The sequence below is a fragment of the Botrytis cinerea genome, chromosome 1 (genome assembly GCF_000143535.2).
Source record: "Botrytis cinerea B05.10 chromosome 1, complete sequence".
NCBI lineage: Eukaryota > Fungi > Ascomycota > Leotiomycetes > Helotiales > Sclerotiniaceae > Botrytis > Botrytis cinerea.
The window spans coordinates 814,909-836,969 of NC_037310.1; the positions used below are offsets into that span (position 1 = coordinate 814,909).

The following is a 22,061-nucleotide window of genomic DNA, read 5'->3' on the forward strand; positions in this document are numbered from 1 at the left end:
TTTCTTCACTTTTCACTAACATCAGTTTTTTTTTTTTTTGAGACAGATCTGTTAGCCGACTCCAGCCACACAGAAACCATATAAGATATCTCCTGCAGCAATATCCCAGGAATATTTCTATAACTTTACAACAATTTTTTATCGATTCTCGAACAAAGCTTCGATGACCCTTTGATTATATTTCTTTGCACATACTGCCCTTCAATTGAGGGCCACCACACATACATCATGACGGCTCCCTTCAAAACCACGATGAAGCACACCTACAAGCGACAGCAAAAGAAGTTAACGACTACCCAATACCGTGTTTCAAAACCAGCAGCTAAATGCAGAAGAGCCAACGATGCCATGCAGTCACTGACATATCATTCAGCTCCGTTCATTTCTGAGGCCGAGGGTGGCATGCAACACGTTGCAATGAATGAGAGACAAACCGCATGGGTTGAGGCTCCTCGGCGCTCGGTCAATTCATATATATTGTTTCGTAGTAAGTATCTCGACCAATAACTGTTTTTCAAAGGTCTAACATCTGCTTAGCCTTCTACATGATTTTGACGGTGCTTGGGAATATTCCGCAGAAGTACAAGTCTGCTATCCTCAGTGTCTTGTGGGGTCGCGATCCTTTTCACGCCAAATGGTCCATCATTGCTCGCGCTTATACCCTCATGAGAGATGCTGGTGTTAGGAGATCCGTATCCGAGTTCCTTGCTCTCGTGTGCCCCCACATTGGTATCCTAACTGTCGACGATTACCTTTCCGACCTCAACTGGACATTCGAAACCAATGAAGAAGGGACTGTCTGTCTTCGCCAGACTTCTCCACCAGAGATCGGTTCGTTTCCAGCACACATCGCCAGAACTCTCTTAACAGATTTGGACATCATCACCTTTTGTGGCACTCAAGGCTACTTGCCAGTTGCGACCGCTGCCAGCATTGTTCAAGGTTGGAACCGTGTGCATCCAATGGCCAACATGGCTATTCAAGGCACTCTCCCTGTTACACAGCACATTGCTTCCACTCAGAATGCATATGGTGCCTGGGAGATGCCTTCAGGTGTCATAGTTGCTCCACCCCCCAAGCCGGCTTTCGACCAGCCTATTGCTTACACTCCTCCCGCTCTAGTGCCAGGTGCAACAGCATCACTAACTGGCTCACTGCCACCACCTCCTCCTTGGTCCACTGGTATGATGGCTGGATACTGGGGTCACGACAGTGGTACTATCGACCTCAGTGCACTTCACACTCAATTCGATCAATTCAACCCCACCTCTCTCACTGACGCAGGCGGTCTCTACATGCCTGAAGATGTCCCTTCACCACCACGTGAGCCAATTCTATCAAGCACTTAAATTTACCATACTGACTGTTTTAGTCTTTGCCGACTTCTAATTCTTTGTATATTTGTTCGAACTTTCGTGGCACCGATGTTAATTATCTCGGCTCCACGATCAACACACTCCAGCATGGAGCTACCTCAATAATTAAGGAGTTGGATGGACGTTTATACTCGCTGGCGCAGCACGTCTTTAGATAAGGTACTCGGTGCATTTTCCCCGGGTTCTTCAATTACTTTGATGGCAGAAGTTAAAGCTCTTATTACGCTTCAAGCCTCTTCGTTTCATTCTGAATATGTAGTTCTCATTCTCAGTATATAGTTTTCGGTTTCAGTGCATAGTTTTCATTTCGATTTGTTTATAGGTTGGAAATGGCATATACTCCTAAATTGACCTATCAAGCATCAAGCTCGCCGGTCTTGTATATTTCCAAAATGGCTAAAGGTTTCGGTTGGTCCATTAACATCGCATTAAATTTGGGGGTTCTTTCTCAAAAGGCTTGTTTGAACTTTACAAAGAGTTATCTTTTGTTAGAACTTTGAAAGAACTTGGAGATGGATTATCATACTTCTTCTGCTTAAACAAATTCTCTCCCTCTCTGTGAAACATGTGCAATGAGATATGTGATGAGTCTTGATAGTTGGCGATGTTAGGTGGGTGTATTTCTCCCACATTTTATTTATTGTCACATCCAAGAATTACATGTCGTGAAAATAAGCATGTGGAGACTCAAGCACCAATTACTAAATCAGCGTTCCACTAATGCGAGTATGTAACCTTGTGCTTACCTTTCGTAGACATTAGTCTCTTTCAAAGTGTGGGGAGTTAAAACTTGGTAGTGACAAGGATGAAATACGAGTACGTGATTTGAGATGAGGTTTGAGATGAACTGAATTGCAACCGCTTGTGCTTTTTTTTAATGATAGGGGTACATACTAGGAACCGAGATGATAAGAGATGAACAGTCACTTAATGTTACGAGAGCATTGATTATTTACTCACGCCTGATGTCGTGCAAATTTACCTCTCGATGTTTGGTAATCTCATGATGTTTTGGGAATTCTCATCTTAACATGCAGAAAGTCTGGGTGTCAATTCTCATCCAGTCTAAAATATTCCAAACCTCACTTATCACAAAATTAAGTGTAGAATGCCAATCTTCAAGCCCGAGTTCGAACACTCGTCTGCTGTTATCCCGCAACCCTGGCACCGAATCAGGGGCATTTCAAGCTGAATGGGTGGAAATGATAGTGTCTAACAAGCAACACGCATCGTGAGCCAATCAGATCCTTGCAAACTTCCTGCTGGTACAACGATATTATCTTGGATATTTAAAATACATGCCTTCCATTAAACTTGCGAACTTACCATTCCATTACTCTTAAGTCAAGTTTCTAAATCACGTACTAGATAATTGATAGTAGGCCAAATCTCTTCAGGTTCTGATATCCCCAGAAAAGATAATTAGGTGAAGAAGGCGATGTAAAAAACCCAGAGGATTCATTTTGCTTCTGTAACAAAAGTGTTCTCACGAATGTCTTTCTTCCCTACAAGTGCCATCATCTTCCATGAATGGACTGCTACGAAATCTGGATATCACACGCTTATTAAAAGAATAACTATACACCCTTTTTGCTTCCTTCCGCCAAAGCGGATATGCTCAGCCGGCCTATAGGGAGCCATCGTCGACCACTGCCATAATATCTACTCTTCCAAATAAGATATCTTTCGCATCTCACCCAACCTCTTCCTCGCCGCCGACAAATTGTTTTCGAGTTGTAAAATTTCAACCTGTGAGCATAAATGTTAGTAATACAAAAAAAGTTCCATACGGGGAAACTTACCTGCTGTTCCATTTCTCTGACTTTGAATTCATGCGCCCCAAGCTTGGCGTAATCTTCTCCTTCAATATCTTGATCCCGATCTTTGATCATGCTTTGCACTTGTCTGACAAGAGTCCTGCAAGCTGCGCCAACAGCTTTACTAGCTTGCTCCAGGCTCTCTTGGCTCTTGCTCATGAAACCGGCCTTGACTCTGCTAGCAGCGACCAACTGAGCTGTGGAGGCTGCAACATCATTGGAAGCTACAATGAGTTGTTCCGGACTGTTGCGCCCAGAAAGAACTCCATCTGCAGTCTCAATCAATGTGTTGGTTGATGTAGCCACTGCTTTGGCGGCAGAGATGAGACCCTCAGTCCATCGGTTGTTTTTCTTGTAGAAAGCTGTCTTGGATGATGAGCCACGACCAGCCTGAACAATTTCTTGCTGAGTAACAGTAGCCGCTTTGATTAATCTGGCAATGGCATTTGTAACGGCAATGGCAGCATCAAGTATTGAATCGTGTATCTCAAGTTTGTACGTTGAGTATTGATCCTTGGGTTTGGATTTGAGCTTTGCTAGACGTGCAGCGGCAGCAGCAATTGCATCAGCGGCCTTGGTAAGCTCATTGTCAACCAAGTCTCCCAAGTCGCCTTTATTGTTTGTAAGTTTACCGCTGTTTGGCGCAAATGTGTCTACAAGTTTGTTCAAGCGTTGCAAATGGATCTGTACCTCATTGTTGCTATTGATGACAACCTCAGTTCGCTGCATTGGATCCATGCCATCAAGTCGGAAACTTTGTAGGGCACGGAAAAATGTAACTGTAGACTGCGCTGATTGGCGTGCACCACTGGTAAGCTGGTCGGCCTTCTTGTCATCTGTCGCAAGCCTTGTGAGACCCTTGGTATTACTAAGTACGTCGGAAATGGAGCTGGCAAAAACGTTGATAGTTCGAATGATTTCAGCATGAGTACTGTTTGGACCATCCGCTATAAAATTGTTGAATGCCGTGGCAAATTCGGTAGCACTTGCTGAAGCTTTTTCGATTTGCGAAAGGACATAAGATGGGGTTGCATTCTGGTTACCAGCTTGCATAGTAGAATCAAGCTCGTAAAGAGCGTCATCAACACGCTGGACTCCACTCTGAAGTACTGAATCGATGATGTCGTTGATCTTGTCAATATTTGAGAGGAGCATAGCATCAATCTCTCCATCCAAGGCCTGATCAGTGTCGCCTTTCGACATCTCGAGCTCATTGAGTCTGATCAGTGCGTCGTCCAAACTTTGCTTGTAAACCTCCAATTCGTCTTCTTTGTCCTTGAGCAGTCTTTCGGCATCTGAGCCACCTTCACTGTATTTGGCATGGACATCCTGTAATGCTCGGGTTTTGTTGCGAAGAGCCTCCTCGAGATCTGCCATTTCACGATTGTACTTGGAAAGCATCGTGGACAATTCGTTGCCCTTACTTCGCTCCAAATTGTCGGCACGATCGAGAGCCATACGAAGCTCGCGCTTAAGCTTCTCAACTTCCTCCCGATTACCACCGGTGAGACGGTCTTTCTCATGCAAAGCTCTGTCTCTTTCTCTGATCATATCAGCGAGCTCAAGATTCTTGGTCTTGATCTCTCGCTCCAACTTTTCCCGCTTGTCGATTGCTTCCTGAGCTGAAGCTGCTTTCAGCTGAACACTCTTAAATCTCTGAAGTAAATCGAGATGTTCGTGTCGCAATTGTGAGTATAGCTTCGCAAGTGCTTCGTATTTAGTCCTCCAAGTGTTGACTTGCTCTTGTAAAGCTTTGATTTGGTCCTCCTTACTTCCAATCTGTTGCCCATAGCTGTTTTGCAGCTGTGCAAGTTCATTCTCTAGTGCTTTTAACTTCTGGTCATATTGTTGTAGCAGAAGTTGATTGTTTGCATACTGTGCTCGAGCCTCGAAGTTCTCCCGTTCGAGTTCCGCCATACGACCAAAAGTTTGTTGTTGAGATTGTTGCAACATCAATTGTTCTTGCTCTCGTCTTTGCTGTTCAGCCAGTTGACGCAGCTGTTCCTCATAGTTCTGTTGCGCTTGCTGTTGTGCTTGCTGTTGCGCTAGCATTTGTTGTCTCTGCTGCTCCGCTAGCACTCTCTGTTGTTCCTCATACTCCCTGTTCTGTCGATCCTGTTCACTCTTCCAGAACTCGCCGATTTCATCGGGTTCCTCTGTCCTAGTTGGTTTTGGAGGCGAGATTGGTCTCTCAATCTCTTGTTTCGGTCGCTGGGGTAATCTGGGAGCCGAATCATCTTCGGAAAGGAGATTGGGTGGGTCTTGCGGTAGCTTTGGCACAGTGATCAAGCTTGTGAGGTATCGAAGGTTAGAGCATTCGTAGTAAAACTTTACAAGGCGATGATGTTGGGAATCGTACTTTTCTCTCAAGGGCGCAAGAGCATCTTCGTCACCGGTTGCTGCATGTCACGTCAGAATACGATATTTAGATGTGAGCTTCCTAACATACTTGTGTGCATAGCCCGTAACATGCTCGTGATGAACTTGTAGATTCCATAACTCTCTTGGACCAATGGAACCAAGGCCGATATTCTGCATTCGTTGTGACCTCCATTTCGAAAATGCGCAAATATTAGTTTCTGGAACCTTTCGATCTTGTCCTGTAAAGTCATAAGATCTGAAATGGTTTCGTAACCTTCATTTGGGTCATTGATCCCCTTTAAGCTGATGTACTCCTCGTATTCAAATGTTCCATTAAAGTCAGGATGCTGTTGGTGGAAATTCAATTTGGACATCAAAAAGTTGACATATTCTTTTATCAGAGGTCCATAACCCCGCATACCTTCGCCAGACATGCCTCTGTTCAAACTGTCGAGCCAACTTCGATTCGCCATGGCTTCACGCAGAGTCGATGGGTGACCCTCTTGTAGAACCTTGTGGACGGTGATCAACGCCTTGAATGTTTGGACCTCATCTGCAAGAATGGGTTGTCTGTGAAAACGGGTTGAAGTTAGTCATTTCCGTCTTCTTCCATTTCTTCATATAATTGGAGTCTCATGAAGTTCTGATGCACGGTATGGTGCCTTTGCAATGCATATACAAAAGGGTTTTAGACTGACACTTTCATACCAGCCCAGAAGGCACCCGAGCTGTTATGGTCCCATGTGTAAACAATACAGCTACGAACATGTTTGCGTTTCGGCGCGGTCTCCTCGATGCTTGTAGCTTTTCGAATGTTGATCGCAAGTTCTGCCTCGGATCTGATCGAATGTAACAAAGTCAGTACAGTTCATAGTTTGCCAATAATAGGGGATAGAAAGCCTGAGAAGCCCGAAATTCCCGCAAACTTACTTGGTATGATCCACGTTTCTGGCAGATGTCGCGTACGACATGGTTGGGAGCGTCTAGAGCGCAAAATGTACAATAGTAGAGAGGGTAAATATGAAAAGAATTATCTAGGTTGAAGTGTCGGAAACACCAAAAGATTAATAAGATGAAGGTGTTGTACCGAGATATTGATAATGAATACTGTTCTGGTACTGGCCGGCAGCTTGCTTGTACGGGGGTAAGTTTTAGTGGAGCTGCGTAATGGGGCGGTCAATTTTATGCCATGGAGCTCTCTGTGGCTGTGCAGTGTTGCATACGAATGAATGATGCACGCCCAGGAAACGCCCTAATGTTCTTGCAAAGTCAATAATCTTATATTAATGCAATCTCATCTCATGATAATAAAAGGTATTACTACTAGAACTGAATTGTCGTGATGTAATCTTGTATTTATGCTTGTATTTATGAGATTACTTTGCTACTGGTATCTCATCATTCGTTGCATATGTCCGTCCAGTCCCTACATGTCATTTCTATGAACCATACAACGCCGTGCCAAATGTAGGATAACCAAGTCCTCATTTCCTATATGAACCCAACAAATTTGTACTTATACTGCGCCACTCATGCGCCAGACTTATTCGAAAGATCAAGGTAAAAGCCAAACCCCCAATATCATACTCAAAGACCTACGTCTTCATCAACAAAAGTGCTTTTAGTCCGAGCCTCTCGCTCCTGTGCTGCCATCCACGAGGGTAACTTATGCCCATCTTCCTCAGGGCTAGTTGAGGCGACCCGACGTGGGTACCGCCTCTTTGGAAGTTGGGGTGGCTCACGAGCAACGGAAGTAGCGGGCGAAGGAACATCAGTCTTAGGTTGTTGGTGTTCTTCCAGCGTCTCGTCCACGTCATCTACCCATGGCTGCATATATTGAGGTGAATCTTCAGTTACCGGCGTCGTTGGTTCTGATGGTGCCGACACAACTAGGAGACCATCGTCTCCAGTATCAACATTCTTCCGAGAATTGCGTCTGGGTAAAGGAGGTGGCGGAGTAGTGTGATGCTGACGTCTGGTAGGTGATTCTGTTTGGTGTCTTTGCTGCAAAACAGGAGGAGGCATTGGCTTCCGCTTAGGCACGGGGATAGGGGCTGTTTTTGTCTTCTTGTCTGGTAGAGGTAAAGGAACTCCGGGAGGAGGTAGCGGTTGTCCACGGCCCATGACGCGCGGCTGGGCTGGCTCCGTTGACTCTGATGAGTTGCCTCCCCTATGCTCATTACGTCGTTGGAGAGCGTTCCACTGTAAAGCCAATGTTAGCCTGCACTCAAGGAACATAAGCATACTTAGGATGGACGATATGTAGTGTCATAAAGTAGATGCACTAGCTAAGCAATGATCAGAGGGGAAATCATGATAAACTTACACCCCAGGTTTTAGCTGTTGCCGCTGCGTTGGTAACAGCGGCAAGAGACAATCGTTTAGTTTCCGACGTTGATGATTTTGCTGAAGATGTGGTATTCTCACGCTTCGGAGGACCCAACCCTGTAGGAGTCGAAAATTCTGACTTTATTGATGCAGTACTCAAACTCGCAGGACTCGAGGGGTAAGAATTTATGCTGGACTTATCAGTGAGCAATGATGGCTCCAAAGAAGCTTGCGGTATCGAATTGCTCATAGACGCTTTCTCCGAATGTGAGGAGCCCCTCGAAGATGATGAGGAATGGCTGCTACTCAGTTTAACATTTTTCGGTCGACTGGGAGACTCGGTAGGAATTTGTGCAGCGGGTTCTGTTTTTGCGGATAATTTAGCCATAGAAATTGCCGCGTGATCTCCGTTGGGAGGGCTCGAAGGCTTGAATGCGTCCGCGTTAGTTATGTCAGTAGTGACCACCGGAGAAGAGGCGTTAGCGAAGGATCCCGAACGAAGGGCTCGTGGCTTGTCGCCCGTCGAAGGTCGCACATCAACCCCAGTAGAAGAGCTACCAGACAATGGGCTGACAAGATTCGAAGTGGATTTTATGCCTTTGCGTGAATGCATCGTACTAGAAAGGTTGGTATCAAGCACAGGAGCGCTATAGCTCTTTTCTATCTGTGGCGCAGGTGTTGTAGATTCGTCGTTCTCGGCTTCTAGAGTTTCTACCTCTTCTACGTCTCCATCCTCAGCGGCAAGAGTTTCGGCATCTTGAGAACGTTCCGCGCGTCGGTCATCTGCCCAGATGCCACCTCTCCATAGCTTGTCTACAGTACTGGCAAATGGCGAATCATCCCAATTGGGGAAGACTAAACTCTCAGCGATGACTTCCTTGATCCTATTCTCGATCTGGCGAAGAATCAAAGTATATGTAATCTGCCGTGAGCTTACAATGGGCTCTATTGACATGTCTATCTTTGGCATTGTTTCAAATGTAATCCATAGCCTATTTGAGGGAGGCGGCTTAATTCGGAGGAGAATGTGCCCCTCAATCTTCTTCAAAACAACTGCTAACAGTAGTTCTACTTCTCGAGCTTTAAAGCGGGCGCCAAGCTCAAGACGAGCTATGGCAGCAACTTCGAGACGAAAGTTACCTGTATAGCGAATATCAGCCTCCACAATAAGCTGTCCATCTACGGTCAAATCCTTCAAACGTGGATTCGTGATCACTGGTGCTGCCTCTCCCATATCAACATTGCGAAGAGTAATTTGCCTTAAAAAGTTAGGGGTTTTGACTCTTGATATCTTCTTGGTGATCTTTGCGCGAAGGAAATCCTCAATTTCTGGTGTCTTGTAAAGCGCAAGAAATATCCGGCCAACTAGAGCATTAATCCATCTGGTCTGAAGGTGTTCTTCGGATGAGTGCAGCCTCTGGACAAGAGTGATGATATCTTTCACATCATACTGCAACGGGACCGGTGGTTTTGGGCTCGAGTCCGACTCTTGGTTCCGCAGAAGCGCGAAATAGAAATCTTCCTTATCAGAACAATTCTCGGAAAATAAATAGAAGGGTTGAGATGGTTTGCCATCGGCAGTCATCTCTCCAACACCTTGCTTCCTTGACAAGCAAATGGCATTTCTCTTAATGAACAGTTCTCCTTCTGGTGTAATATCATTTAGTCCCGAGTATATGCTAACATCGTGATGTGCCAAAGACACTACGTAACGAACTTCGAGTTGCTCATCATCATCAAACAGCATTAAATGCCCATGCCTAGCATAATCGTCAGTATGCCCTAAATAGTCGGAGAAATTGAGATCTTCCGCGGGAATTACCTCAAGACCACGTAGAACACGTTGCCGCCCTTTTTCTGTGGTTTCCCCGCTGTCTTATTATCTAATGGACCATTACTTGTCTTTCTCTCAAACAGGCTTCTATACATGCTCTGATAAACGCTGGGACTGGGCGCAGAGACTGTAGTCGATCCAGTGGGTGTTGTTCGTTCCGGCGGCTTCCCATTCACTCCGCCTGGTGAGTATTCCCTGCAAATAGCAAAATATCCAGCAGCTACATCCGCTTCATGGTTGTTGTGAAGTTGAAACTTCTCACCCAGGGATTTCTGTGCGGATTTGATAGCATCAACATCATCACCAGGTCGAGATATTGGGTCGTAATCTTTTCGTGATTCGGCGTCGTCGCGAACTGGAAAGGTCAAGTATGCGTGAAGTAATACGGCTGTTACGACGAGAGGAAGAAATGTGAGACCACCTAAGCAATAGATGAAAAGAAACCATGTTAAACCTCCCATTATGATGTCGCCTTCATGTATAGAGACGGAAGGGTTGTAATTAACGGACCATCTCCATGAGATCAAATAGGTAAATTCGGGTGTAGTGTGGGAGGAAACAGCATTTGGGAAGTTAATGATGTTTAACAATTCAAAGAAAGCAAGGCATCTAAAACATGTGGCGACGTCAGACCTGTAAACGCCGGACAATCCTTGGGTTACCTTTCTAGAGAATTGTGGACAGTGAATTTGATTATAAAAAGAAATAACTGAAAAGTTATGATTTTCCTAGTGGTGATAAAGGCTGTTTCTCTCATTCATGCAATGTCTCACATCCGGCATGCAAATCGAAAGATAACTTATTAAGTAGGTTTGAGAGGACTAGATTGGTAGCAAGCTAACAATAATAAGTGAAGGAGGGGAATATTGTAGAGCTTGGACAAAAAGTTTGATTTAATCCATTATCAATGCTCACCGGGGGTTGTGTTTTCATCCACCTCTCCAAAACATTAGCTACAACAACTGTCTGAGAATCGTCAGATTTAAAAAGTACCTACATAATATGATACCGATGATAGTCAGTTGTCTGTGATTACATTTGCATTTGAACATGCATTATCTTGATACCTATAGCAAGTACATATGAAGTCATTCTTATCATATGGTGATGCCAACAAGATATTTTCAGTGCTATATATTGATTACACTTTCATAATTGTAGTTCACCCACGTTCGCTTTTTATACTGCAAAATTTTCATTCTAAATTTCGTAAACTATCCTTATCCTGTCTTACACCAACTCTTTCTATGTATATCCAAGAGCAGGAAAGAAAGAAGTAGAAGCAGGCCGGCCAACCTCTCAAGTTACAACACCAATCAATATCCATCATTCATAGCATTCATTTGCTTTGGTAGTTTTAAAATATCATATTTCTAAGATCATGCCTCTGCAATTATAATACGAGATCATTGAAAGTCTTCTGATTGCAAAAATAAACAAAAAAACTGCTAATTACCACTCAAGGTTTGTGAAATCTACCTCCGTTTCCAAAGTTGCTGATAGAGCTTGCATAGCTGGCACCATGAAGGCCCTTTCCGTTTTCAGTCTCGCCCTCTGTCTCGTCCTTGTATAAAATACAGGACAGTCCATACTATCGCATTTCACTTCCTCTAGTGGAGATAAACCAGAACAGCCCTGGCAAACGCTCTGGATGTCTAGAAACTTCTTTTCCTCAATGTTGAGTCTAGTCTGTAGAGAAAGCATCGACTCAGGAGCATTGGACTGACACTCAGGGCAGAGAAATCCTTCGGTCTCAAGTTTATCCTTGCAAACGAGACATGATGATGATTTCATGTATGACTCGAGCGTTTTCTTGTTTATTGCCAGCTCTCCAAGTTGTCCTTGATCCAGATTAACCTCGAGTCGGCGAACGCGCTGAACTTTGGGCGTTTCATCATACCAACTTCTGACGTTGGCACCCATAAGGTTGAAGATTCGTTCTAGTGGTGGAATCAGATTTTTAGAGATGTAGTATTCCGCATCTAGCTCGCTGTGATCGCTATTAAGAAGTTCTTCAGGCGCGACACAACGATCAATTAATCGAGCTCCCGGAGCGCCCGTGACGACCACATATGGAACTCGTTCACCATACTGTGGCTCTGTTCGTGCATCTTCTAACATTTTTTTGGTGCTAATAAGAGCTCCTGCAGGTGGTGGACCTTTGTTACTATACGTTCCAAGCTTGACTTCTCTCGCAAAGCAAAAGTCTTGAATAGATACAGAGCCTTTCATGATTTTGTCGCATTGTTCTTGAAAATAGGATTTTACTTGACTAAGATCAGCTGTGCGAAAGAGTATCTTGAGAGCTTTTTCTTCGATTTTTTGCTCAGCTGGAGTGCCATCACGTCGTACGGTCTCGATGCCTTTCGCGTCGAACTCAGGATCGATTTGTGACTTGCTCTCGTACTTAAAGCCCACATATCGCTTCTTAGCCAGAAGCACGCAAGGATGATACACCTTCTCGAATTTGAGCTTGACGGGACGTGGATTCATGTTGGTGACCGTTTTTGCAATCTCATTTCCAATATCGAATGCTTCATCTTTGCTGCGACCTTTCAGGTAGACAAATAAGCTATCGGTATCTCCGTAAACCACCTCTGCACCCCATCGCTTGACCGAGTGAATAAGTGCAATGGCCTTTTCAAGTGTTTCTCGCCCGGTTTGAACAATACTGTCAGCAATCTCTGAGCATGGCATGCGACCAGAAAACGATGCAGATGTATATCCGTATGTAACGTTGGCAATAAGTTTCAGGGCAAGCTGCCTATTATTTAATAACCGCTGTAGCGCTTTGTCCTCCTTGTCAAGCTTCATCCCACTCTTCACCATAACACGAGTTTCGAGGATTTCCCCCAACATTTTGGCTAGGAGACTCTTCCGAATGTTTGGCTTTGCATACATCATTCCATTGGGAGCAATGTTAATGTGGTCTTTTAGTAACTCCAACAGCCTATCCTCCCTTGTATATTCAGTGAAACCCATTTTATTAGTGCCTCGCCAATTTACGACTCGTCCTAGATACGTCGAATAGCAATAATTATAAGCAATCATAACACTAGGATACAAACTTTGAAAATCAAGAACAAGTAATGGACTACTGTAAAAAGCACTTTGAGGCTCCATGACAAGGGGAAGACATTCCAAAGCATTTTGGCCACCCACTTGTTTTCGGCTAGGAGATATTAAGATGAAGTTCTCTGGTTTTGCAATACGAAACATCAGAGACTCTACCTTAAATTGTGAACCACGAGAGAAAACCGAGAAGAAATCAACACCCAAAAGCCGTGCTTGTTCGCTTGTACGCGGGATCAATTCGGTCTGCTCAAGTATTTCTAGATTGAGTTCTACATGGGACACATAGTATGCGAGCACTTTAGACAAATCTCGGGCCGTCCCATTGGTATACCAGTTCCTTAGATCGGCCCATGAATAGTGCGGAATCCGCCGGTGAAGTAAATGGAAAGCCACATTTTCCAATGTATGTTGGAGGAGGTTCAGCTCGGCTCGCATCGCCCTCCAGATGTTGATTATATGTCGGCCTGTAACACGAATCGTGGATGTATTATCAAAACCCCATTTGTCGTTATCCTTGCCAAAACGTCCATAAGATTGATCTTTCATACGCGAGAACTCATCACAAAGATCGTAGTCGTATTTCGTTCTTGCGCGTTCAATAAGATACCCCCAAGATCCACCGTGAACCTCGAAACCTGTCAGGATGTCTGGATCGCACTCCCGCACAATTTCGACAATACGAACAAGCAGATCAAGTTCAGAAGTTTCTGCGTGCACCTCGAATGGAACTTGATTGGAGATCTTCTCGGCAACGTTGTTTTCATCAGCGGACAAGACAGCGATCCCCAACTTTGAGGGGCTACCTTCAATACCATTATCGTCCGCTTGAAAGCAGAAGAAAATACATTGAATTTCATCCTCTTCGGGATTGGGCACAAAACCCCCTCGTGTGTTAACATGAACCTCTAGACTCATGACGCTCATGTATTGAGCCTCACGTTGAACGTTAATAGTCTTTCCGTTTTGTGTATATTTGAAGCCATGCGGGTTCTTTTGAGTTGGGCCGTCAATTTGTGAAAGCTTCGCCTCCTTTCGGTGCTTGCTGGCCGACTTGGATGGTGCGCCCCTCTTCGGCTTTTCGGGTGTACTATTATTAGTCTTAGAATCCTCATCACGAGCCCAGATGTGCACTTTCGCATAACTAGGCGGCGTTTCTGTGAAAGTCCAAGCTCGAAGACTGCACTCGCGACGCCGATGATGATACAATTCTTCGTCTTTGATTCTGTCGGGGAGAACAACAGATCCAAGCCCAAAAGTTGCATCTGAGGTTGCAGACGAATCAAAGTCAGGAAGGAATGGCACACTCGTACTTCCAAGTTTGAATTCTCTACCCGCCCATTCCCTAGGTCGCTCAGGGACATCTTCTTCCCTGCTATAAAAAGCATCTTGATGGAGAATCAGGGGTAGATTGAAATTTGACATCGTTGTAAAAACAGAATGGGCTGATGGAGGAGATTGGTGATGTGCCAGCAGTAATGAATCGTTACTAGTTCCAAAGCTGTCTTTGATTCCCTTGAACAGTTTATCTTGAACAGAGGAACCTAGCTTTTGTATCGGTCTTGGTATCGTTGTGGAGTTTGGTATGCTTACAGTCTTTACGAAATTGTTTGGAGTCGATGCTGGATTGGGAAGAAAAGAAACGTGCTTCTTTGCTGTAGAAGTACCTACATCTCCGAAGTTTTGACTGAGTTTCAGTATTGTGCTCGAGTCGTGCGAGTCTTTCGTCACGGGGAAATTGAGCGAATCTTGAGAGGAAGACTTAGCACCAGGCGGCCTAAGCTCGAAGCTGGTTCGTTGCTTTAAATGCTCATTCCTTGGTCCCAGAGGAGATTTAGGAGATAACTGTAATGAGGGTTGAGCCATTTTACTGATTTTACGCCGTTTCGCGTCCGGAAATTCTTGTTTTAACTGTGACCTCTTCCATTCAGGATTAATGTCTTGACCCATGTAATTGTGACTGCTCTCATGATCAGAATCAATCTCACTAGCCAGCTGACTGATTTGTGCAGACTTGAAGGCCAAAGCATCTGCTACGATAGAGGCTGTTTGGGAGTGTACAGAATTTTGATGGTCTTTGCCTTCCTTAAGCTGCTGAATTGCTTGTAATTCATCTGATGAAGCAGCATTGGAACAAGCTTCGTCACCAAACATTGTATCTGTTTGAGATCTGGGTATGTGTTCGTCAATGTGATCCCCTTTCCGTTTCTGGGAAAGCTCAATCTCTCTCATGATATCCTCATCAGAATCGTAATCGTCTTCAATTCCTTCTTGGTCGTTTGCAAGTTCAATGATAAGGGTGTCGTCCACCTCTCTTTCTCCATGATGACTATGCAAATTGCCATGGCCCTGTTCATCATACACCGATTGAAAAGCAAGCCGAAGGTTATCCGGGTACAAGTCTTCCACCGACTCAAGGCTAGTTTTCACAGAACTCTCGAAGGGCTTTGGTTTGACAAAATTGTTGAAAGTTGGTTTTGAATGGCCGCTTCTCTTCCGTTCTTCTTTAATGAGCGTCTTAACCAATTCCCTATACTCGCCTTCATGCATCCATCCACCACCCTGAGAATTTCGAGGGTCTGCTGACATTGAAAACATTACCTCAGCTGGGAATGGGCTACTACCAGCCGTTGCATTTGGAATCTTAGACTTTCGACGACGGGTTTCATCTTTCCAAAGACCTGCCATGCTTTGCACTAACTTCTCGTCGGGAGCAAAAGGACCAAGGTTTTGAGCGAAGTCATGGTGGAGCGGACGTGGCTTGACATCCCGCCTATTGAGAATATTTTGAACACATATATCAACTTCTAAGGAACAATGGCTGACCCTGGGGAGATACACGTCATTCGTAATGAGTTGATCAGGTATTGAGCGGTCATGCCAAAGGTGCATTGATGAGGAAGTTTCATTATATAGAGGCACTGGACCTCGAAACGTAGCCTTACTAGAATCGATGTATCCACATCCATAAAGATTGTAGTCCGCCATCCACTGAAGAAGAAATTGAAGATGGGCTTCATATGGTTGAAATACCCGCTTCATAACAGTACCCTGACGCAAAATGTCCGCGAGACGCGTCATTACCACGGGATTCAACATGTAAATCTTAAGATAGAAGCGGTACCCAACATGGAAGCCGTAGAATGGAACCGCCTTTACTAAGGTAATACGTGCGACAAATTTGGCATTTCCATCATATGCATTGCGACGATAGCTCACAGCCAGGGCATAATCGATTGAAAGATGAAGTCTGTGGATATAACTTCCAACTACAAACTTATCAGTCACCAATACAGCATTCAGAATTTAATAGAGACAAACCTTCATGGGGATCGAGGGAGCCTTCATACTCAATATATAAGTAAGGAAATGCTCCATGAATATGTGCGCAGACCTTCTGACCTGTCTCCGTCGAGCCGAATACCCTAATAACAGGCACTTTGGGCTCTTTATAAAGATCGGAAGGTTCGATATTTCGTTTCAATCGAGGGTCAAATTGAGAAGGTATAGCTTGATAATGATCAATGCAATTGAGACGTACTCGAAAGAGGTCCATGGCAACCATGGACGTGTTAGAATGGAGGCACCCAGCGAGAGTCGATGTTGTCAGTTTTCATGACTTCGCGTTTCTCATTATACCTTCAAATACAAAAAGGAAAACCGTAGGAAGTGCCGTTCCTGTTCTCTTCATTCTCTTTCCCATACCACAACTGAGTGGCGCAAACACGAACGCGATCACAAAGCTACGCCAAGTCATGTGATTAGAGGCTTGGATCCAAAGTGCTGACAGAACACACCTTATCGCAGATACTCAATGGTGTTTATCAATCGATTCACATCCCTTCTTTCCTACATCCACCTACCTATTATTCTCTTTAGTCCAAGACCAAATTATTGCATGATACTTAATCGTCTTAATATACATTTTCGACCATATCATCGACTTTTATACCTACTGTTACTGAAATACCAAGAATTGGTACAACAGACCTCTTTTTGAGATATAGCAAAACCTTCAAAATGCCTCCCGCAGGTACACAACCTCGAAAGCCTGAACAATCTGCGGCAAACAAGGACCAGAACGAGTATATCCCAGCTTTTATTGCAAAGAAGCCATTTTATATCGGCGACGATGATAACACCGATTACCTCGAGCATCAGCGTCTTCAAAAGGCCCAATTAGATCAGTCAAAATGGTATGATCGTGGAAAGAAATTAGGTCCTGCAGCCACCAAGTTTCGAAAAGGCGCATGCGAAAATTGCGGAGCAATGACACACAAGGCTAAAGATTGTTTGAACAGACCTAGAGCAAAAGGTGCCAAATGGACTGGAAAGGATATACAGGCAGATGAAGTTGTTCAGGACGTCGATTTGGGATGGGATGCGAAGAGAGATCGATGGAATGGATACGATGCGAAAGAGTACAAGACCGTCACAGATGAATATGCGCAGCTAGAAGAACTGAAGAAGCAACTACAGAGTAGTCATAGCAAGGATGGAGAAGAAGTTGATGAGGATGGCGACGATGATGGCGCAAAATACGCCGAGGAATCAGATATGGGCAGGCATCAAAGTACATCGACAAGGCAGTTGAGAATACGCGAGGATACGGCAAAATATCTGTTGAATTTGGATCTAGACTCGGCGAAGTACGACCCAAAGACTAGATCTATGGTGGACAGTGGAGCGACTGCTGATACTGCTGCGGCGCTGGTTGCGGAAGAAGGATTCTTGAAAGCTTCTGGGGATGCCGCCGAATTTGAAAAGGCACAGAAGTACGCCTGGGAGTCTCAGGAAAAGGCTGGTGATACAAAGCAACATTTGCAAGCAAACCCTACTTCTGGCGAGTACTATAGAAGGAAGGAGAAGGAAGAAGCTGAGGCTAAACGACAGGCGCACAAGAAAATGCTTTTGGAGAAATACGGCGGAGACAGCAATCCCATGGCTGCAAAACTTAGGGATGCAGCAGTTATGGAGTCTGAAAAATATGTGGAATATGATGAGACGGGTGGTATCAAGGGAGCACCAAAGGCCTCTGCGAAGTCTAAATACCCAGAGGACGTTTTCCCCAACAATCACACATCTGTATGGGGAAGTTGGTGGTCTAACTTCAAATGGGGTTATTCTTGTTGCCATTCGCTGGTCAAGAACAGTTACTGTGTTGGAGAGGCAGGTAAAAGTGCCTTTCAAGATGCAGAGCGTGCTCGAATAGGAGGTATCCTGATGGATGAGGACACAGAAGAGGTCGAAACAGTAAAGAGCGAGGTGGAAAAGCCTACCGCTATCACACAACAGACGAAAAAACGTACTGCGGAAGAGATGCACTCTGGTGTTTCTGAGGAGGATATGGATGCATGGAAGAAGAAGCGTATAGCAGCCGACGACCCAATGAATGCTTTCATAGGGAAAGATGACTTAGTTTGATCAGCAGATTTAATAATAAATAATTAGACATTTTATTCGAATATGGAAATCATCACTTGCCATCTAATCTCAAATCGTTCTCACCTTTTAAAACAAATCTGCTGGATGAAGTACAAATCGAAAGATAGCCTTTGGTACTTGAATAAACCATTGTGTAGCAGTGTTAAACGTACACCAATATTTGTTTTTTTATTCAAGTCATAATTGGTTCCCTGAATCGTATATTGCTCAAACAACAAAGTCATTAAAAAAAAGTGATCATTAATAATTCATCATGGAATACGGCTTTCATTTTGTAGCTCGACGCTGAGATGTCTGCTTTACATGTGTAACCGGCCCTAACCCCTGCTAGATTGTAACCCTCATGATGTAAATAGGAAAGATTTTGGTATCAAAATGTTCCTCTATTCCTCATCCTCTTCCTCGGCATCATCATCCTTCTTCTCGGAAGCCTTGGCCTTCTTTCTGCGGACACGTCCTGGACGTCCACCTCCGAATGGCGAGCTCAATGCGAAGTCGATGTGCTTTTGGGAGTCGAGACGGACAACGAAGGATGGAACGTTGACAATTTGCTTACCAACACGGATGTGTCTTTGACGGATGAGGACACGAGCGTGGTGGATGGACTTGGCAAGACCGAGCTTGTAGACACAGGTTTGAAGACGACGCTCCATGAAATCCTCAATCTTCAAGGCCAAAACGTAATCGAGCTTCATGCGGGACTCGTCGAGGACACCGACACGGACGAGACGACGAATGAGGGCGTTACCTTCGAAAAGTCTCTTTGGGTCCTTCTCGTCAAGGGTGAGCAATTGACTGTATAGAATACATTAGCACATGGAAACCATCTCGAATGGAAGAACTTCGCATACCGGGCAGCACGACGAATCTTGGAGAGAGTCAACTGGACACGCCAGACCTCACGCTTGTTGCGGAGACCATACTCTCCGACAATCTTCAATTCGGAGTCCCTAGGGAATAATCAGTGACATGAACAGAGCAAGCTCTAGAACAGTGGTCCACTTACAAACGAGCACTCTCGAAGCTATAAAATTGTCAGCATAAATTACAAAGCGCACACAGGTAATTGACGGAGTACTTACGGACGACGTGGGACCTTGTAGGTCTTGGAGTATGAACGTCTGTTCAAAAATATTAGCAAGTAAATTCAAATTGGCCTTGTTGCGATTGGAATGATATTTCCAAAGCAATTCGATTAAAGGCCAAAAAAAACTCCAGATAATTTCGAAATCAATCGAAGTAAACCTGAAGCTTCAGAATATGGACAATACGTACGGAGCCATTTTTGCTGATACGTCGAGTCGATTGTCGTCGTGAGGTTGTTGATCGCTGGCTGTAAATTTTGTTCCTGTAATTTTTCGATGTTCCGGAATTTCAATTAGGGCATTTGACCCGAGCTACCACCAAAGTGGGAAGGCGCAAAATTAAGCGAAGAATTTTGAAAGTTGGAGTTGCCGATACCAGCGTCAATTTGCAATAGAAAGATTATCGACAATTTCTGAATAACTTCGACCTCCCTCCGAATACCCATCCTACATCGACAAAATGGGTCACCCAGCAGGTCTCCGCGCCGGTACTCGGGTGAGTTGATTATTTTTCATTGAATTGTAGCATTTGGAGAGGATTGCTACGGCCACGGCTTTGAACTCGATGCGACGACGACAATTTTGGATTCGAGAGCAATAACTAACTCATTTTCAGTATGCATTCAGCAGAAACTTCAAGGATCATGGTATGATCAAGTTGTCGACCTACTTGAGACAATACAAGTATGTAGAAGTCCATTTCTACGCAATTTCGAAATGTCGCAAAATACTAATTATTTCTCAGGGTCGGTGACATTGTTGATATCAAGGCAAACGGTGCCGTTCAAAAGGGGTTAGTCAAAATCATCAATCATACTTAAAATCCCTGGGGAGAGTCGACATAGAGATTTGCGAGAAGATGGTGGAAGATTTTGGAGGACGAATTCGTGTACTGACTTCTGTTCAGTATGCCACACAAGGTTTACCACGGAAAGACTGGTGTCGTCTACAACGTCACCAAGAGCGCCGTTGGTGTTATTATCTACAAGAAGGTTAAGCACAGATACATCGAGAAGCGTGTCAACCTCAGAATCGAGCACGTCTCCCTCTCCCGCTCAAGAGAGGAGTTCGTCCGCAGAGTCAAGAAGAACGCCGAGTTGAAGAAGCAATCGAAGACCGACGGTACCCACGTTCACTTGAAGAGACAGCCAGCCATGCCAAGAGAGGCCAGAACCATTTCGATGAAGGATAACGTACCAGAGACAATTGTACCAATCGCATACGAGACGACTATCTAAGCTCTGGGCTGGGGTTTGTTTGGGTTTCTTTGCGGGATATGATACAATGAGGGTCAGAGGCTTCTAGCGTTGCATGATAAAAATTACATATGTGCAATACCTTCAAGAATCTGAAAGGTTTCCAACAGCATTCGATGTTACGCATGGTCATGTGTTTGCAGCAAATTACAGTGAACAACAATTTTTTCTATGTCTTCTTCCCCCATCTCTCTATTCCTCCGGAGCCGTATTTGTCACGCTTAGGTAGAAGATTTCCCACTTCTCCGAAGCCCTCACAAGTGTTCCAAGAACAACCCCAGTCGAGTTTGGCGTTTGATCATCCAGAGTCTCCTCTGTTCTGGATGCAGCCTCATTTGAATACATTACAATCCCCCCTACCCTTTTCCTTTCTTTCTATGATGCACGCCATTAACCAGATCTACTCTGAGTTCCCTATACTTGTCTCACAATGTAGAGTCTAGATTGGTACAGTTTTACATGATGGTTCATAGCCTAGTTTAGGTGTTGAGAGAATGAAAATTATACCACCACTTTTCTTGTTCCCTGGCTTGGGCTTCAAATAAATGTGATTTGCGTGAGAATAGTAATGCCGACAGCATACCGGCAGTAGAATTCAACTAACAATGTAATTCCCTGGATATGTGTATCATCTAAAGAGCTGTACTCCACACATCGGTGGTGGATGATCTACACCTTGCACCTGTCATGACAATGCACCAAACGAGATGGGTACCGACCGAGGAGGCGAGAGCTTCAGCCGCGTACAACTTAACCTTCTTGGTGCACGAATTTGCGGGGGGGGGTACTGCATAGCCACGGTAATAATTTGAAGGGAGGCGCGTATTTATATGTGTTTCATCACATAATAAGTATGGAAAAGGAACCTGCGCGAGGTTTTGATCATTCTGGCAAAGACAGTGGTAGCGAGGATCGAGCCCTCAGCCCTCAAGGATCAAGCGCTCGAGAATCTCGGCCTGCCCATTTCAGAGTTGAAGGCTGAAGGGAAGGATAGCAGAAAGCAAGATGTTGCTTTGACTTGCGGGAGTAGCGTGAGGAAAAGCCGGCAAAAGAAGAAATGCGAGACCAAACTATTCGGGAGTTCTGAGTTCAGACCTTCCTCATAAAGCTAATCCCTGAGGTGGTAGATAGCGGATGCTAGGGACCGCGTGCCTTCCGAGCCTTCCTTCTCTCCATCTGATGAGTGATGAGCTGACAGCCTGACACAGGTAAGCATGGCGGATGGAAAATGTGATACAGGAAGGTTCACAAAAGTCTTGGAAGCGTCAGGGATGATGATTTATTGATCGATGGATTGATTGACTGATGGATTGATTGACTGATTGCAATTGTTGAGATACCAGGTAGGGGAGGGAGGGTAGCGAGTGATATTGACATCTATTGATATCTATCTATCTATCTATTGATACCACTGGCTTGTTCTTATTATTCTATTGATTCATTAGATAGGGTGACTGCACCACCTGCCTATCTCCCTCGTACCGACT

At 44.6% G+C, this 22,061-nt stretch overlaps 7 protein-coding genes across 7 annotated transcripts; 3 read left to right on the forward strand and 4 right to left on the reverse strand.

Moving 5' to 3' along the window:
• Positions 1–39: 39 nt before the first annotated feature.
• BCIN_01g02150 (hypothetical protein) lies at positions 40–1,518 on the forward strand. Its single transcript, XM_001546388.2, has 3 exons — positions 40–487; positions 538–1,323; positions 1,373–1,518. The coding sequence occupies exons 1-3, from the start codon at positions 229–231 to the stop codon at positions 1,387–1,389; spliced, it is 1,062 nt and encodes a 353-aa protein (XP_001546438.1). The 5' UTR covers positions 40–228; the 3' UTR covers positions 1,390–1,518.
• A 901-nt stretch (positions 1,519–2,419) lies between these two features.
• Positions 2,420–6,681, reverse strand: Bcsla2. The gene is made up of 5 exons (XM_024690293.1): positions 6,485–6,681; positions 6,253–6,393; positions 5,643–6,124; positions 3,179–5,592; positions 2,420–3,125 (listed from the first exon to the last, which is right to left on the reverse strand). The coding sequence occupies exons 1-5, from the start codon at positions 6,523–6,525 to the stop codon at positions 3,039–3,041; spliced, it is 3,165 nt and encodes a 1,054-aa protein (XP_024546061.1). The 5' UTR covers positions 6,526–6,681; the 3' UTR covers positions 2,420–3,038.
• Positions 6,682–6,816: 135 nt separating this feature from the next.
• Positions 6,817–10,515, reverse strand: Bcnvj2. Its single transcript, XM_001546390.2, has 3 exons — positions 9,705–10,515; positions 7,881–9,642; positions 6,817–7,756 (listed from the first exon to the last, which is right to left on the reverse strand). Exons 1-3 carry the CDS (start codon positions 10,175–10,177, stop codon positions 7,142–7,144), a joined length of 2,850 nt encoding a protein of 949 aa, XP_001546440.1. The 5' UTR covers positions 10,178–10,515; the 3' UTR covers positions 6,817–7,141.
• Positions 10,516–10,824: 309 nt separating this feature from the next.
• Positions 10,825–16,489, reverse strand: Bcrev3. Its single transcript, XM_001546391.2, has 2 exons — positions 16,110–16,489; positions 10,825–16,057 (listed from the first exon to the last, which is right to left on the reverse strand). Exons 1-2 carry the CDS (start codon positions 16,351–16,353, stop codon positions 11,169–11,171), a joined length of 5,133 nt encoding a protein of 1,710 aa, XP_001546441.1. The 5' UTR covers positions 16,354–16,489; the 3' UTR covers positions 10,825–11,168.
• Positions 16,490–16,666: 177 nt separating this feature from the next.
• Bcslu7 lies at positions 16,667–18,284 on the forward strand. The gene has a single exon (XM_001546392.2). The coding sequence runs from the start codon at positions 16,809–16,811 to the stop codon at positions 18,210–18,212; it is 1,404 nt and encodes a 467-aa protein (XP_001546442.1). The 5' UTR covers positions 16,667–16,808; the 3' UTR covers positions 18,213–18,284.
• Positions 18,285–18,363: 79 nt separating this feature from the next.
• Positions 18,364–19,582, reverse strand: BCIN_01g02200 (hypothetical protein). Its single transcript, XM_001546393.2, has 5 exons — positions 19,509–19,582; positions 19,316–19,354; positions 19,240–19,257; positions 19,085–19,183; positions 18,364–19,028 (listed from the first exon to the last, which is right to left on the reverse strand). Exons 1-5 carry the CDS (start codon positions 19,514–19,516, stop codon positions 18,617–18,619), a joined length of 576 nt encoding a protein of 191 aa, XP_001546443.1. The 5' UTR covers positions 19,517–19,582; the 3' UTR covers positions 18,364–18,616.
• A 114-nt stretch (positions 19,583–19,696) lies between these two features.
• On the forward strand, positions 19,697–21,086 carry BCIN_01g02210 (hypothetical protein). Its single transcript, XM_001546394.2, has 4 exons — positions 19,697–19,814; positions 19,935–20,002; positions 20,064–20,111; positions 20,226–21,086. Exons 1-4 carry the CDS (start codon positions 19,779–19,781, stop codon positions 20,554–20,556), a joined length of 483 nt encoding a protein of 160 aa, XP_001546444.1. The 5' UTR covers positions 19,697–19,778; the 3' UTR covers positions 20,557–21,086.
• Positions 21,087–22,061: the final 975 nt, after the last annotated feature.

Bases quoted from the DNA above. Each gene is read 5' to 3' on its own strand.
- Bcrev3 (XM_001546391.2), bottom strand. From the start codon at position 16,353: ATGGTTGCCATGGACCTCTTTCGAGTACGTCTCAATTGCATTGATCAT. The intron at 16,058-16,109 runs GTTTGTCTCTAT...ATAAGTTTGTAG, and splicing joins CTCCCTCGATCCCCATGAAG to TTGGAAGTTATATCCACAGA.
- BCIN_01g02210 (XM_001546394.2), top strand. From the start codon at position 19,779: ATGGGTCACCCAGCAGGTCTCCGCGCCGGTACTCGG. The intron at 19,815-19,934 runs GTGAGTTGATTA...ACTCATTTTCAG, and splicing joins GTCTCCGCGCCGGTACTCGG to TATGCATTCAGCAGAAACTT. The intron at 20,003-20,063 runs GTATGTAGAAGT...ATTATTTCTCAG, and splicing joins ACCTACTTGAGACAATACAA to GGTCGGTGACATTGTTGATA.
- BCIN_01g02200 (XM_001546393.2), bottom strand. The intron at 19,029-19,084 runs GTATGCGAAGTT...TATTCTATACAG, and splicing joins AAGATTCGTCGTGCTGCCCG to TCAATTGCTCACCCTTGACG.
- Bcsla2 (XM_024690293.1), bottom strand. From the start codon at position 6,525: ATGTCGTACGCGACATCTGCCAGAAACGTGGATCATACCAA. The intron at 5,593-5,642 runs GTATGTTAGGAA...CGTGACATGCAG, and splicing joins GTTACGGGCTATGCACACAA to CAACCGGTGACGAAGATGCT. The intron at 3,126-3,178 runs GTAAGTTTCCCC...TTATGCTCACAG, and splicing joins TCAGAGAAATGGAACAGCAG to GTTGAAATTTTACAACTCGA.
- Bcslu7 (XM_001546392.2), top strand. From the start codon at position 16,809: ATGCCTCCCGCAGGTACACAACCTCGAAAGCCTGAACAATCTGCGGCA.
- BCIN_01g02150 (XM_001546388.2), top strand. From the start codon at position 229: ATGACGGCTCCCTTCAAAACCACGATGAAGCACACCTACAAGCGACAG. The intron at 488-537 runs GTAAGTATCTCG...ACATCTGCTTAG, and splicing joins TTCATATATATTGTTTCGTA to CCTTCTACATGATTTTGACG.
- Bcnvj2 (XM_001546390.2), bottom strand. From the start codon at position 10,177: ATGGGAGGTTTAACATGGTTTCTTTTCATCTATTGCTTAGGTGGTCTC. The intron at 9,643-9,704 runs GTAATTCCCGCG...CGATTATGCTAG, and splicing joins GTGTTCTACGTGGTCTTGAG to GCATGGGCATTTAATGCTGT. The intron at 7,757-7,880 runs GTAAGTTTATCA...TTGGCTTTACAG, and splicing joins CAACAGCTAAAACCTGGGGT to TGGAACGCTCTCCAACGACG.